The 16,162-nt window shown below is 44.0% G+C and overlaps 1 protein-coding gene across 6 annotated transcripts in view; it reads right to left on the reverse strand.

The window, feature by feature from the left end:
* PFKP (phosphofructokinase, platelet) overlaps positions 1 to 16,162 on the reverse strand; it is an 87,070-nt gene that overhangs the window by 42,735 nt on the left and 28,173 nt on the right. For all 6 annotated transcript variants that reach the window (XR_014028563.1, XM_081344455.1, XM_081344454.1 and 3 more), the window contains exons 5-8: positions 11,272 to 11,437; positions 8,459 to 8,503; positions 8,264 to 8,372; positions 7,311 to 7,406 (exon numbers count right to left, since the gene is read on the reverse strand). Coding sequence is in view for 5 of the 6 variants with exons in the window: in XM_081344455.1 (XP_081200581.1) it covers positions 7,311 to 7,406; positions 8,264 to 8,372; positions 8,459 to 8,503; positions 11,272 to 11,437 (416 nt within the window). In the remaining variant the exon portion in view is untranslated. The remainder of the gene's footprint in view (positions 1 to 7,310; positions 7,407 to 8,263; positions 8,373 to 8,458; positions 8,504 to 11,271; positions 11,438 to 16,162) is intronic.

A 16,162-nucleotide genomic window follows, 5' to 3' on the forward strand; every position in this document is an offset into this window, starting at 1 on the left:
CATCCAAAGCTCAGGGGGGAGCTGGTTCCACAGGGCTGGCGCTCCCACAGAGAAGGCTCTTCCCCTGGGGGTCGCAAGCCGACATTGTCTAGCCGATGGTACCCTGAGGAGGCCCTCTCTGTGTGAGCGTACTGGGTGATGGGAATTCGTTCCCGGCAGCAGATGGTCCTGCAAGTATCCCGGGCCTAAGCCATGTAGGGCTTTAAAGGTAAGTATCAGCACCTTAAATCTCACACGGAGGGCAACCGGTAGCCAATGCAGCTCACGCAGGAGGGGTGTAATATGGGAGTATCGGGGCGCTCCCATCACTACCCGTGCAGCTGCATTCTGCACCAGTTGAAGCTTCCAGGTGGTCTTTAAGGGCAGCCCCATGTAGAGAGCATTGCAGTAGTCTATACGGGAGGTAACGAGTGCGTGGGTGACTGTACGTAGGGCATCTCGGTCCAGAAAGGGGCGCAACTGGTGTACCAGGCGAATCTGGGCAAATGCCCCCCTAGCCACGACTCCAATATGATCTTCAAAACTGAGTTGTGAATCCAGGAGGACGCCCAGGTTGCGTGCTCTATCAACGGGAGGTAACATCTCTCCTCCTATAATCAAAGATGGAACCTCTTGGACTAAACGAGATGTCGGTACGTAAAGCCACTCAGTCTTGGCCAGGTTGAGCCGGAGCCTGTTCTTTCCCATCCAAATCTGTACCGCTTCCAGGCAACGGGACATCACATCGAGGGCATCACTGGGTTGGTTCGGGGTGGAGATGAAAAGCTGGGTATCATCAGCATATTAATGATACTTCACCCCGAAGCCACGGATGATCTCTCCCAGCGGCTTCATATAGATGTTGAACAGGAGGGGCGAGAGCACCGATCCCTAAGACACCCCACAACTAAGGGGCCTAGGGGTTGACCTCTGCCCCCCTGCCAACACCGTCTGCGAACGGCCCGAGAGGTAGGAGGAGAACCATCGTAGAACGGTGCCTCCCACTCCCAACACCTCAAGACGACGCAGCAAGATACCGTGTTCGATGGTATTATTATTATTATTATTATTATTATTTATTAAATTTTTATACCACCCTTCTCCCGAAGGACTCAGGGCGGTGAACAGGGCATATCTTAAAACTACAAAAGTACAAAAGTTAAAAAAGAATTACATTATTGCCCACAATAAAAACAATAAAATATATATATATAAATATTAAAACCCTAAGTGATTCCCCATCAGGCCAGGCCAGCTTGTTCAAATAAATGGGTCTTTAACCCGCGCCGGAAGGAGCGGAGATCCGGTGCCATCCGGAGCTCAGCCAGCAGCTGGTTCCACAAAGCCGGAGTGCCCACAGAGAAGGCCCTCCCCCTGGGGGCCACCAGCCGACATTCTCTGACTGGAGGCACCCTGAGGAGGCCCTCTCTGTGGGAACGCACGGGGCGGAGAGGAGTCGATGCCGGCAACAGGTGGTCCCCGAGGTATTCCGGACCCATGCCATGTAAGGACTTAAAAACCATCACTAAGACCTTGAACCTCACCCGGAAGACAACTGGTAACCAATGCAGCTCGCGGAGCAAAGGTGTAACATGGGAGTACCGGGAAACTCCCAAGACAACTCTCGCGGCCGCATTCTGTACCAGTTGGAGTCTCCGAGTGGTCTTCAAGGGAAGCCCCATGTAGAGAGCATTGCAATAGTCAAGACGAGAGGTCACGAGCGCATGAGTGACCGTACACAGGGCATCCCGGTCTAGATAGGGCTGCAACTGCCGCACCAGGCGAACCTGTGCGAAAGCCCCCCTGGTCACGGCTACTACATGATCTTCTAAGGTAAGCCGTGCATCCAGGAGGACTCCCAAGTTGCGAGCCCTATCTACGGGGGGTAAAAACTCACCCCCCATAGAAAGTGATGGAACGTTTTGAATGTCCCAGGATGCCGGAATGTACAGCCACTCAGTCTTGTCAGGGTTGAGTTGAAGTCTGTTCCTCCCCATCCAGACCCGAACCGCCTCCAGGCAACGGGACATCACAGCGAGGGCATCACTGGGGTGGTTTGGGGTCGAAATGAAAAGTTGGGTATCATCAGCATATTGATGATACCCAACTCCAAAACCACGAATGATCTCACCCAGCGGTTTCATGTAGATGTTGAACAGGAGAGGCGAGAGAACCGAACCCTGAGGAACTCCACAAACGAGAGACCTAGGGGCCGATCTCTGCCCCCCTGCCAACACCGACTGCGAACGTCCCAGGAGATAGGAGGAGAACCACCGAAGAACTGTGCCTCCCACTCCCAATCCCCTGAGACGCCGCAGCAGGATACCATGGTCGATGGTATCGAAAGCCGCCGAGAGGTCTAATAGGACCAGGACAGAGGAATGTCCCCTATCCCGGGCCCTCCAGAGATCATTCACCAGAGCGACCAATGCCGTCTCCGTGCTGTACCCGGGCCTGAAACCCGATTGGTATGGGTCCAGATAATCCGCTTCATCCAGGACCAGAGGGAGCTGATGCGCCACCACACTCTCAACAACCTTCGCAAGAAAGCGAAGGTTGGAGACTGGACGAAAGTTGTTCAAGACAGCTGGGTCCAAGGCAGGCTTCTTGAGGAGAGGTCTCACCACCGCCTTCTTCAAGACGGTGGGGAAATTACCCTCACTCAAAGAAGCAGATATCACCGCCTGGAACCAGCCTCGTGTCCTCTCCCTGGCTGCATAAACCAGCCAGGAAGGGCACGGATCCAATAAACATGTGGTGGAGCTCAACCTCCCCATAATCCTGTCCACTTCATCAGGGGTCACAGAATCAAACTCCTCCCAGATAACATTGACAAGACCGCCCGTGTCCTGATCGTCAGACTCTGCCCAGCTGGAGTCCAAACCGGTCCGAATCCGAGCGATTTTATCCGACAGATGTTGACCAAACTCCTCGGCACGACCCTGCAAGGGATCCTCCCTCACCTCCTGATTAAGGAGGGAGCGAGTCACCCTAAACAGGGCGGCCGGGCGATTATCTGCTGACGTGATGAGGGTAGAGAAGTAATTACACCTCGCCGCCCTCATCGCTGCGAGATAAGACCTAATATAGGTTCTTAACCGCAATCGGTCGGATTCAGATCGGCTGGACCTCCAGCAGCTCTCTAGGCCCCGTTTCCGACGCTTCATCTCCCGGAGCTCCGCGGAGAACCATGGAGCTCGATGGGATCTGCACCGGGTCAGGGGCCGCAGGGGTACAACTTGGTCCAGTGCCTCAGTGGCTGCCCTTTCCCAGGCTTCTACTAAGGCATCCGCCGAGCTGTGAGCGACGGAGGCAGGTGGGGATCCCAGCGCTGCCTGGAACCCGAGAGGGTCCATTAAGCGTCTGGGGCGGTACCATCTAGTTGGTTCCGCATCCCCACGGTGGGGGGTGGCAAAACGGAAGACCAGCCGCAGGAGATGATGATCGGTCCATGACAGGGGCATAATAAATGGAGAGCCCCCACCAAGATCATCCAACCACTGTCCAGATAAAAAAACCAAGTCAAGGGTGTGGCCTCCCTCATGAGTTGGTTCAGAAATTACCTGCGTCAGGTCCATGGCCGTCATGGAAGCCATGAACTCCCGGGCTAACTCAGATGACCCTCCCAGGGATGGCAGATTGAAGTCACCCAAAACTAGAAGTTTGGGGAACTCAATCGCCAAACCAGAGAGGACATCGAGTAGCACGGGCAGGGCTGCCGCTGTGTGACTAGGCGAAACGTACACCAGCAGCAAGCCCAACTGCGCCCCCGAACCAAACCTCAAAAAGAGAGACTCACACCCGACTATCTGAGGAACGGTGGTCTCCCGCGGACATAAGGTCTCCCTAATAACAACCGCCACTCCCCCGCCCCTACCTTGAGCCCGAGGCCGGTGTAACGCTCGGAAACCTGGTGGGCAAAGGTCAACCAAAGGGACCCCACCCTCTGGACCCAACCAGGTCTCGGTGATACAAGCCAGGTCCGCATGCTCACCCTCCACCAGATCCCTCACAAGGGGAGCCTTATTAACCACGGACCTGGCATTCAGGTACACCAGCCGGAGCTCAGGAGGCTGCACATCCTCGCTCCCGGCACCTCGGGGAAGAACCAGAGGGTCGGAGCACCTCACTGCTTGCAAACAGCGGAGACGGCCCTCCCGGTAACGATACGGCCCTCTGTCCATACGCCTGCTGCCATACCCCAGTGTCGTGGGAATCGGTAATCCCACGACCCGCTCCCGAGCCCCAGATGTAACCACAACCCGCTCCCCCCGAACGCCGTCAGACCCAGGCCTGGCCTGCAACACGGTTGTATGGCCACCCCCCACAGCCAGACAACCACTACCCCCCACCCCCCTCCCCAACCCCCTAAAAAATTTGACTAAAAAATTAACCAGGGGCCGCTTATTAAATTTATATCGAGAGCCCCTGGTCTTACCCGGCCATCAAAAGCCACTGATATTATTTGCATATTATAAATGTTTGGGAGTTGATGAAGAATCTGAAATTTGTGAAGGGTTAAATGAGCTGAAAAGTTTTTTTGAGGGGGGTGTCTCTGCTCTATATGTACATTATTTGTTGCTTTTTTATTGATTTTTAAATTTCTGTCATGACTCAAAGTCACTACTTGAGAAACAAGTGGTGACATAAACTGAAATAATGATAGATAAATAAGCTGACCAAACTAGTTTACATCCTTTTATAGCAGTTCTGATTTGCTGTATGGCTGAAGTCCACAAATTCAGTGTAAAAGTTTGTTTTGACAAGAGTTGCTGATAACTGTCACGTTTGTAAAACACCAGATCAGTTTTATGTAATGAGCTTTTAATCAGATATTTATTAACAAACCACAAAAAGGAAACAAACTGAGAATGGTATGTTTAAAGCAGCAAAAAGAATGGAATATTTTCCAGGCAGGTTTTAATGTCGCTGACAAAAAAGCAAAAACAGAGGGAGTCAAGCATGGAACAAATGAAACTGAACCATGCTGCATTAAAAATAAAATAAGGGCAAATTACACAATATTTTAATCATAACCTTTAAAGAGTATGTGCATAACTAGCTGGTAAAATAAATTTCCATGAATGTCCAGTTAAAAAAGGAAAGAAAAGAATCCTACATCAATTCGTTAAATATTTGTTGTTAGTTGCGAAGTCATGTCCGACCCATCGCGACCCCATGGACAACGTTCCTCCAGGCCTTCCTGTCTTCTACCATCTTCTGGAGTCCATTTAAGCTCACGCCTACTGCTTCAGTGACTCCATCCAGCCACCTCTTTCTCTGTCGTCCCCTTCTTCTATTGCCCTCGATCTTTCCCAGCATTAGGCTCTTCTCCAGTGAGTCCTTCCTTCTCATTAGGCGGCCAAAGTATTTGAGTTTCAGCTTCAGGATCTGGCCTTCTAAAGAGCAGTCAGGGTTGATCTCCTCTAGGACTGACCGGTTTGATCGCCTTGCAGTCCAAGGGACTCGCAGGAGTCTTCTCCAGCACCAGAGTTCAAAGGCTTCAATTCTTTGGCGCTCAGCCTTTTTTATGGTCCAGCTTTCACAGCCATACATTGCAACTGGGAAGACCATAGCCTTGACTATACACACTTTTGTTGACAGGGTGATGTCTCTGCTTTTTAGTGTGCTGTCTAGATTTGTCATGGCTTTCCTCCCCAGGAGCAAGCGTCTTTTAATTTCTTGGCTACAGTCCCCATCTGCAGTGATCTTGGAGCCCAGGAAAATAAAATCTGTCACTACCTCCATTTCTTCCCCATCTATTTGCCAGGAATTGAGAGGGCCAGATGCCATGATCTTCGTTTTCTTAATGTTTAGTTTCAACCCAACTTTTGCACTCTCCTTCTTCACTCGCAACAAGAGGCTCTTTAGTTCCTCTTCACTTTCTGCCATTAGAGTGGTATCATCTGCATATCTTAGGTTGTTGATGTTTCTTCCGGCAATCTTAATTCCAACTTTTGATTCATCTAGCCCTGCCTTTCTCATGATGTGCTCTGCATATAAGTTAAATAGGCAAGGCGACAGTATACAGCCTTGCCGGACTCCTTTCCCAATTTTGAACCAATCAGTGGTTCTGTGTCCAGTTCGTTAAATATATTTTGAACCAATTGTAGCCTTGCCTTTTAAAATGTTTATTTTTTAAAAAAAATAAAGCGTAGTGACTTCAGCCAAAGAAAAGAGGAAAGTTATAGAACTGGGTATCTAATCTGTGCAGATGGCCATATTTCATCAAAGGCTGAATTTTCTAAGAGTTGGTAATTTCACTACCTGGATAAATACAAATGTTTATGTTTACGTTTACGTTTTATTAAATTTGTATACCGCCCTTCTCCCTAGGGACTCAGGGCGGTTCACAGGGCATATAAATAACAATACAATACAATACAAAAGTTAAAACAAAGATTAAATCAATGCCCAGTTAAAAACAATAATACAGTTCTAAAACAACAATTTAAAACCCAAATCCCCCGTCAGGCCAGACCAGCTAATTCAAATAAATGGGTCTTCAGGCCACGACGGAAAGTTCGGAGGTCTGATGCCATCCGGAGCTCCACCGGCAGTTGGTTCCACAAAGCCGGGGCACCCACAGAGAAGGCTCTCCCCCTGGGGGCCGCCAGTCGGCATTCCCTGACCGGAGGCACCCTGAGGAGGCCCTCTCTGTGGGAACGCACAGGGCGGAGGGGAGTTGACGCCGGCATGTATGATGACCATGTATCAAGTGGCAAATTGCTACTGTAAAAAACTGAGGCATTATCTGGCTTGATTTGTGTTTTTATATCAACACAGTAGTAAAACCAAAGTTTATTCGTTCATTTTATTTCTTTATATCATAAATTTAGAAACCATCCATCTCATTCAGTGTGACTCATCCCACCTCTTGATCACAAAAAAGCTTTAAGGATCAAATGTGTTCCCCAGGCTTCCAACAAAAACAGATAAAACGGGCAGTTTTTAAAAAGCTGGCACTTTTTTCAACTGACATGCTTGAAATTGGGAATGGGATTAAGACCTCTACCAAGGGCTGCTTTGAGCAGACTGACACAGTGACATTTCCCACATAGCAGACAGGGGAACTTGCACTAGAATTCAAATTAAAGTATCTGCAGAATCAAGCTTTATCAATATTGCTGAACATTCTACACAGTAGATATTTGCTCAATATGTATTATTTAGTTTAACACAGAAGCTAATAACATGAAAGTGAATTTTCTACAGTATGTATGTACGTATGGTTTTCAAAGGCAATCTTGATTGTAACAGTACTTAACAAACACTGCATTTTAATTACAGGACACAACATTCGGCAGAAGTCATGATGGACAGCTACTTACATCCTTAACTTGTTCAGAAGTGATAGGCTTGTTGAAGGAATCAATTGCTCCTTCTGACACAATTATAATATTCAATCTTTTCTTTCGGGCACGGTTCTAGGGTGAAAGAAATTTAACACAGATCGGTAAAGCTACAGAAGCTGAAATAAACAGTGGAAGACTGAATTCTGAACATAGCTAGGAAAGCTTTTATTTACTGCATGAGATACAAATATTCTAAATATGCATATAAGACATTTTGGGTCAGGAATTCTAGGAATTGAAGTCCACAAGTCATAAAAGGGCCATCATTCCCTACCCCTGGTCTAGAATTTGTTGGAATTCAAGGCCCACACAGAGCAAGGCTGGACATTCTGGGAACTGTAGTGAACCATGCTTCCCCAAACCAAACCTATTCATAATCACAATTCCTGAAGGTTGTTGAGATTTCTTGCTGTCTCATGATAAAGTTGAGCGTAAGAATTAAGGCAGACAACTCTTCTGACACAACAAGTTGAAAGAGAACAGCCCATAGTTTTCAGAAATAAATTCTGCCATTAAAATGAATTTTTGAGGCCTTATTTTGGGGGGAAAGATGTCAACAAGCCCAATGTTTAGTGACATTTTTGTGCATCTGTGCTATTTGAGCAAACCAACCTCCTGCTTTCAACAGTAACTTAACCATATTGTTTTGCAAGCTGCCTAGAGCCATTAAGGGAATGGCCACATTTTTTAGCTAAAAATAATTGGACTGCAGCGTGCATCATGGGGCTACCCTCCACTACAGTGCTCCATTTTTAGAAAAGAAACACAAGAAAGATAATCTAAGAATGCCAAATGAAACAGCTTTCAAAGGCCATGTTGTCCCTTTTGGTCCAGTTGTTGTTTAGAGACTGGAAATTTGGTTGTTTGTGCTCAGCTTTCACCGGGGATCTGATAATCTCCTAAGGAAGCCCAAAGCTGAGAAAAATTACCTCAGAAAGCCTAGCACACATGTGATCTTCCCATCCTTCCTCAGGTGGATATTCAGGGATAAATACATAGTCTGCACCGCAGGCTAAAGCACTAACAAGTGCCAGATACCTAGGGCAAAGAAGAAATTCCCAATCAATATCTGAAGTGTACACCACAACGTTTTACTAAAAATGGTTTATCTTGCTGATACGTACCCACAGTGTCTTCCCATCACTTCTAGGACGAAGGTCCTCTGATGGCTACAGAAATCACAAGATAGATCAACAACAAAACGAACAGTAAGATACTATCCAAATGTACAAATCTTGAGTTTGCCATTAAGTGGATGACTCCTATGCTTATTTTTTGTTTGTTTATTTCTTGTTTCCTTCTCATCCTTTCTCAGATGGACTTTCCTTAATTCATGGTCTAGCTGGCAACAAGTCTATAGTATCATTTTATAAGAAATACCGAAGTATTTTTTCCCCTCATATTTCTCCACAATTACTACTGGAAACCACCACATCACTCTAAAGTTTAAGGAAAAGTTATTATTTACAAAGGGGCTGCAGGTTATTCTTTATGTTTGCTATTACCTTTCAATTATGGATACTACCAGAACTCAAAAGTAGATTTGCACAATTTTTTTTCTCCCCAACATGTTTCTTCTTATTGCCTTGCAGAACTATGCAATAGACAGTGAAAGCACAAGAAAAGGAAAGTCCAGTTTCTTCTTTCCCCTGTCATATATTTGCGTGCCACATTCTTATCACAGCACCTCTCTAATGATGTGACAAATTCCACTGAAAGTGATGAAAAGGCTCAGCTGCCGGTTTTTAGGAGTTCATGCATGCCTCCCAAGGCTCATTTTCCATCACTCCCACAGCCAGCCAAAGGTTGCAAACTTCCAAAGAACTGCTTCCAGCTCTTTGACAACAACAGGATTTATACAAAAGCTCAGGTTGAATGACATGCTAAGCCATGAAGTAAGATCATGAAGATTAGATAATAAACTACAGTGTGATCCTGGCATGCTCGACAAAGTACTTTTTTATGGGTGAAATGCAAGAAGGAAGCCCCCATTTGCACTGGGCCCTAATTTTCCTTTCTTTACTAGTTCCCATTCAGCTAAATGAAAAGGGGTATTTGCCTTTAAAATTCTTTTCAAAGAAGACAATACGGAATGTTCTTCTATTAAGTTAATGATAAAATTCTAAGAGGATGTTTATGATTAATTAAATAATATCTGTATGGAGAATCTGCACTCTCCCTTCCACACTCCTTCAATGCCAAGAGAAGATATCATGGGGGGTGGGGGGAAATCCTCCCATTAAGCTTTTTAAGATTGCATGGTATAAAAAAGTTTGGAAGGGCATCTGCCTGATTGGTAAACATTTAATAATAATTTTAAAAAAACACAGTAATACCAGCTGTAGCATCTGTCATAATACCAAGTATGGAGTAAACTCCTAAATATCATAAATATCTGGGAGACAAAAGGCAACTATCTTGACAATAAGGTTAAGAAATAGAGTGTTTTTCTCAAGAAACAAATTTCTATACAGGTAGTCCTCAACTTACCAAACCCAACTGAACTCAAAATTTTTGTTGCTAAGTGAGACATTTGTTAAGTGAATTCTGCCCCATTTTATGGCTTTTCTTGCCACAGTTGCTAAGGGAATCATTGCAGTTGTTAAGTTGTTAAGTGAATCCAGCTTTCCATTGACTTTGCTTGTCAGAAGGTTGCAAAAGGTGATCCCATGATCCCAGGACACTCAACTGTCATAAATATGAGTCAGTTCAAGTGTCTGAATTTTGATCATGTGACCACATGGATGTAATGGTCGTAAATGTGGAAAAACAGTCATAATACACTTTTTCCAATGCTGCTGTAACTTTGAACAGTCACTAAATAAACTGTTGTAAGTAATGGACTACCTGTACAGCATTTCCATGTAGCTATTTTGAAGCATCTGAAATAAAGGAAGAATTTTCTTATGTCAGGGAATCATATATTGAAATGTACTGCATCTTTTTTTCACTTTTTTGGCTTTCAGCATTTTTTTTAACTTAGTTGTGCTTTATTGCAAAAGGTTCCAGGTTGCACTAACCACAATTTGGTCTTTTGAGGTACAATAAGCCATTGATAGCTTTAAAAGGGAAATAAATGCTTCCAAAGGCGTGATGGGGCAGGAGTGGGCAAAAAGAACAGTTTTTTTGCTGTCCATATGGAGGACCTGAAATGGATTTCAGAGATGCTCAGAAGCTAAATCAAAAAGTATGCTATGATAAACCGCATTAGCCCATAAATACAAATTATTATTATTACAGTATGGAATGCCCTATCCCAAAAATGTTAATATGAATTAAATCTTCCAGAAAAGACTGAGAACTGTAGAAGTTCTTCAGCTATGATAAACCTTCCTGAAGGAATCCATACCAATTGGTTTTCTAAAAAGGGAAAGGAAAAGAGAATTTTCTAGCCAACACAAATACCTTCCCTGTCTTCTCTCTGGAAAAAGTGTGTGAGGAAAGGCCATCAGAGTCTGGATTCATACATCAATTTGCTTAAGTACAGACTTGCTGAAGCTTTTTCACACAACACCTAACCACAGACCATAGTTTATAAAGCAAAATGAATAAATGCCTACAAGTTGTTACTCTAAATCAGCAAATTATCTTTTGGCTTAGTGCAATCTATGAAGACAACTTGTTTGTGGCAAGGTAAGTTTTTACTGAAGGAAAGGCAGAAAAAAACACAAAACCATGGTTTCATGGCACAGTTTTCTAAAGTATGAAGTAGGAATATTATTTTCAGGAGAAAGTCCTCCTTGATATTGTAACTACTTGCTCTTTTGGTCACAAAATATAATACAGACAACGTGGTATATGATCATTTTAGCAGAAGATTGGAATCAATGAGATTTTGCGTTTCAGTGTAACTATTGAACTATGGATTTTTAGCTTTTACTTGAATTTTCTTGATGTCATCTCAATCTTTCTGACATTTTTTCAGTGAATAAAATACCTCTGAGCAGTAGTCATGATGGCATCCACAACTTCAATGATTCTATGCAGGGCAGAATCTGTGCCAATAGTCATGTCTGTCCCACAGAAGTCATTGTCAATAGACCCAACCATTCCCACTATGTTGAGGTAAGCATAGTTCTTTACAGCTTCTTCTTCAATCTCACCTGACCAAAAAGGAAAAAAAAAGAAAGAAAAAGAAGTAATAAACTGTTCTGTACCAGCCTACTACCGGCCCTGCAGAAAAGGCAGGGACAACCCCTTTACAAACGGCAAGAGGCTGGAACTAAGCCTGCCAAATTTATTAACATAAAACAGAGCAAAACAAGACACGAACCATGAAACAGGAGCTATTCAAACAGTTGCCTTCAGCAAACCAGCCCTCCCACGCATTCCCCTTTTATACAGTTCAGGGTGTGGCTTCTCTCTGCCTCCTTCCAAGGTGCCCCATTGCCTTCCTCTGTTTACTCCTGATTGACTGCCTCCTGCCTCGGGCGTCCTTGAACAGGGCCAGCTGTGGGTCATCTTCATCCACGCTGTCAGGCTCACACAGCTGGGTGGTCTGCGTCGTAACCAGATGGGAGAGGCCTGGCTGAGGGCTCAGCGGAGCCTCAAGGCCATCATCAGCAAGCTCTCCAACACCCTCAGCAAGCTCTCCAACACCCCCCTCCTCCTCCTCTGAATCGTCCGACCCAACTGCCGACCCCACAGGCTGACCCTGAATCACAACATAATATATCCAGAAGTACTCAAGAAAAATCCCTTCCCTTTGAGTCTCAGAGACATCTTTAGGACGACCCTAGTCTCAAGATATACATAATATCACTTTAGCATTGTATAGCCCTATAAGAACATGATATGAAAAGAAAGAAGTTAATTAGACCTTTTAATTCAGAATATAAACTGTATGCTGTATATAGAAATTTCCTTTTGGCTGTTTTTAGGAAGGATGAAAAAAATAGATTGGACACCATCAATATACCAGCCTCATTGAATACCCTCTGGAATGTCTGAGAAGCTGTATTTTTTTCAACATGGGTGTGAAAAAATTCAGGTACCAGATTTGAATAAGACCTCTGTTCAAACTTTGGACAACCATTGCTCAATAGGAAGGAGGAGGAGGAGGAGGGGGGGAGGGGGAGGGGGAGGAGGAAGAGGGGACGGGAAGGGAAGGAGAAAGAGATGGGGTAGGAGAGAGTGAGGACAAGGGGGTGGGGGAGGAGAGAAGGAGAAAGAGGAGGAGGGGAGGGGAGAAAGAGGCCATTTTAGATTTGTAGATAGGACTCTGCACATTTTACCATATTATTCGTATTTAAATGAGAGTAGTTATGCTTTACCAAGAATGGCCCAATTGGTGAATCTGAGCCACTTTTACATGACCTTGCAATTTTAACCAAGAAATGGCAAATCACAGATATTTCTCACTGTGCTATTCACAAGGAAAGGCAAATATTTCCTGAAGTCGAAAGGGAGCAACAAGCTCTTTCAGTTCTGAATGCTAGCTTCTACCATACATGGCGAAGCTTTACCAAAATGAGCACAGTTTTCAGAGAGGAAAAAAATATTCTTGTAGGCTGAAGACCTGAAGAACAAGACAGCTTCACAATCAGTACTGTAATGCTGGTTCAAATGGATCTTCGTAGTCATTTTTCTTACCACAAATAGAGGGTGTTTTTCAGAACTGCCGTTTTCATAACTGAGAGGCAAACAAGAAGCTTAGCAGAGAGAGGGGGGGAGGGAGGGAGGGAGGGAGGGAGGGAGGGAGGGAGAGAGAGAGAGAGAGAGAGAGAGAGAGAGAGAGAGAGAGAGAGAGAGAGAGAGAGAGAGAACGAAAACAACCTTCTGGCAACTTTACTTTTCCTTCTCATGGGGTGAGACCTTGCAGATGCCTGTTTGGAACTCAACTACTGCAATAGCTTTCATTTGCAGAATATCACAGCTTATAGAAATAAGAAATAAAATTGGGGGGGGGAATATGAAAGTGAGAAAAGATCTCTAGCAACTGGACAATTTCATGTACACAAGAACAAGCTTTGAGACATTTTGTGGGCTCTGGGTGTTAGATATGTTTATGATGGTTCCAGTGTCAAGTGTTCAGCTTCCCCATTTCTTAACATCCATCCCAAAAATAGAAGTCAGCTAAAAATAACAACAAAAATAGCCAGTTCATGTCATGCTCTCCATCCTTCTTCGAACTGAAGAGTTCTGATACTGAGGCTGCCTCTCAAATCTTCTAAAGGATAAAATTGCTGGCTCTAATTCATCCTCTTGACCTACTGTATTTATATTTTTCCTTGCTTCTCCTAGAAGGTGATTATTTTCTCTCAAGAAAAGGAATAAGTTCCTAAAATACATGAATTGAAAGGGGTCCTTTAAGCCAATCCTCGATCTGAAAAAGCAATCCAAATTATTCCGTCTTTGTCCAGCTTCAACTGGTTATTGATATAAAAGGAGGGATCCACAACAGGAAACTTACAGTCCCCTCCAGATCTGACACTGGAAAAAGAACTCAAAGAAAGAGGAAGTGAAGGCAGGGATAAATAGATCAGGTACACTGACTTTGTTTGGCTAACAAATAAAGTGGGGAGATTAGTTCATCTAAAGATTTCACAGATAAGATGCTGGGGATTGACTACATGTAAAAAGACTGACACAAGTGATCAGAGGACAAGAAAAATGGAATGGAATGGAATTAGAGACCAATGACAACAGAAGCCTGGACAGAAGAAAACTGCAACAAATGAGGAAAGCATGGACCAGTGAAAGTTGGAAGGGATGACTTTGTGCAATGTTGGAAGTGATCAGACTTGGCAATGGATTAAAAAACAATGAGGGGGTGAGGGGGAGTGAAAAGAGAAAGAGATAAAAGTTAAAGCTATGTATCTATTCACCAGGGTGGATGAAGAACTGTTTATCAATGGATAAAAAAAATATTGCAGGAAGATGCATGAAAAATGTGCATAAAAAGGAATTTAAAATGACTGCAAAGTACCCAAGCAGCAATATCAGAGAAGCTGAGTAAGTAAAAGTGATTGTGTTACGAGCACTAGTACACAGTATGTTGACCACACTGTTGGCCACTTACTTCCTTGCCTCATTTGCAAGATGTGCTTCATTATCAGTGAATCTATTCATCCATAAAAGCAAACAAAAGCAAGACATCAAGACAATGCTAGTACAGTTCACTGCATGTGCCTCCTGCCAGGCAATTCAGGAACAAATTGCATGCTGTTCTGACAAGAGCGACCCATTTGAAGAACCTGTATCTGTGGCTGATACCAGAATTATGGTTTATAAAGGACATCAATTAACTTCATGACCATTTAAGAGCACAGAATCCCTCTGTGAGAGGGATGGGAAGTTCTCAAATATGATTAGATAGATAGATAGATAGATAGATAGATAGATAGATAGATAGATAGATAGATAGATAGATAGATAGATAGATAGACAGACCATTAATTATTTCCAGTGCAATTGAAATGCCACAAAGCATTTCAGCACACAAATGGAGGATGAGAAAAATTAACAGGAGGTACAATTAAAGCCCAGAAAAAAACTCAGAGTATTGCAGACAAAGGAACTATGTAGAGAAATGAGGTCAGCAAGATAGCTGAAAATCGGAACTGATAAAACTAATAAAAATGCCCAAACAGGAGATAATCTCTGGAAATGTAGCTGTGATCTGTAAACAAAAGAAATTAAAGACCACAAGAAAACTGATGTATTTCCCAAGGGGGAATAAAGATGACCAACACTAAAAGAAACATGTAAGTTTGCAGTTACACTTACTCTTAAGTGTGTACATAGCAACTCTGTGCCCAACAGTGTTGGGATCCTATTTGTGAATCTCTCTGCGTGATAGACACCACATATTTAGAAAAATTAACACATAGCTTCATATATAGAGCTAGAACAATTAATCAGTGGAATGGCTTGCATTCGGAAGTTGTGGGTGCTCCATCGTTGGACTCTTTCCAAAAGAGACTGGAATTGTATAGGGTCTCTAACTGAGCAGGGGGTTGAACTAGAAAGACTTTCAAGGTCCCTTCCAACTCTATTGTATTTGTTACAATGACATCTGCAAAGCTAATCATTTCATCCTGTCATGCTGCTATGTATTCGTGCAATACCAAAAGATTTTTCCTTATCCTTTCATGTGAAGCACCAGGAGAACCAATCTGGCATAGGATGATGGCTCAAAACATTCCACAGGGATGCTTCCAGAGTCCAACTTTTTCATTCCCTCCACTTGTCTCCATTTTCTAGACTCAGAACATGCCTGAATTCCAAACAATTGAATTTGGGATCTTCTGCAAACAAACCAGGTCTCCAACCACCAAGAGCCTTGGTGGAGCAGTGGGCTAATGCCTCCTTAAGTAACACCAGCTGCCTGCAATTAGTGCAGGTTCGCATCCCACCAGGCTTCAAGGTTGACTCAGCCTTCCATCCTTCCAAGGTAGGTAAAATGAGGACCCAGATTGTTGGGGGGCAATTAAGCTGACTTTGTAATAATGCCGCTTGGGGGGGCGGGGGGGGGCAAAAGCCCTAATAAGCAGGCATATACATAGAATGAAGGCTATTGCTAAGCACATTGATTTGTGCTTTAAATTGTAAGCTGCCCTGAGTCTTCGGAGAAGGGCGGGATATAAATGGGATTTTTTTAAAAAAAACACCTTTCTTTGGATATCTGTTCTATACTAATTAGATATCCCAGCTGTCACTAGTTTAAATTGCTTTAAGGCACAACTTGGGTTGAAAATATGGAGTTTAGGAATCACTGCTAGATTCTCATGATTGGATAGTATCAGCACTTTGGAAATGAAGTAACAGTATGGAAAATACAGGCAATCCTTGAATTATGACCATAATGGAAGCTGTCCATCATAATC

Source organism: Vipera berus (assembly GCF_964194415.1).
Source record: "Vipera berus genome assembly, chromosome: Z".
NCBI lineage: Eukaryota > Metazoa > Chordata > Lepidosauria > Squamata > Viperidae > Vipera > Vipera berus.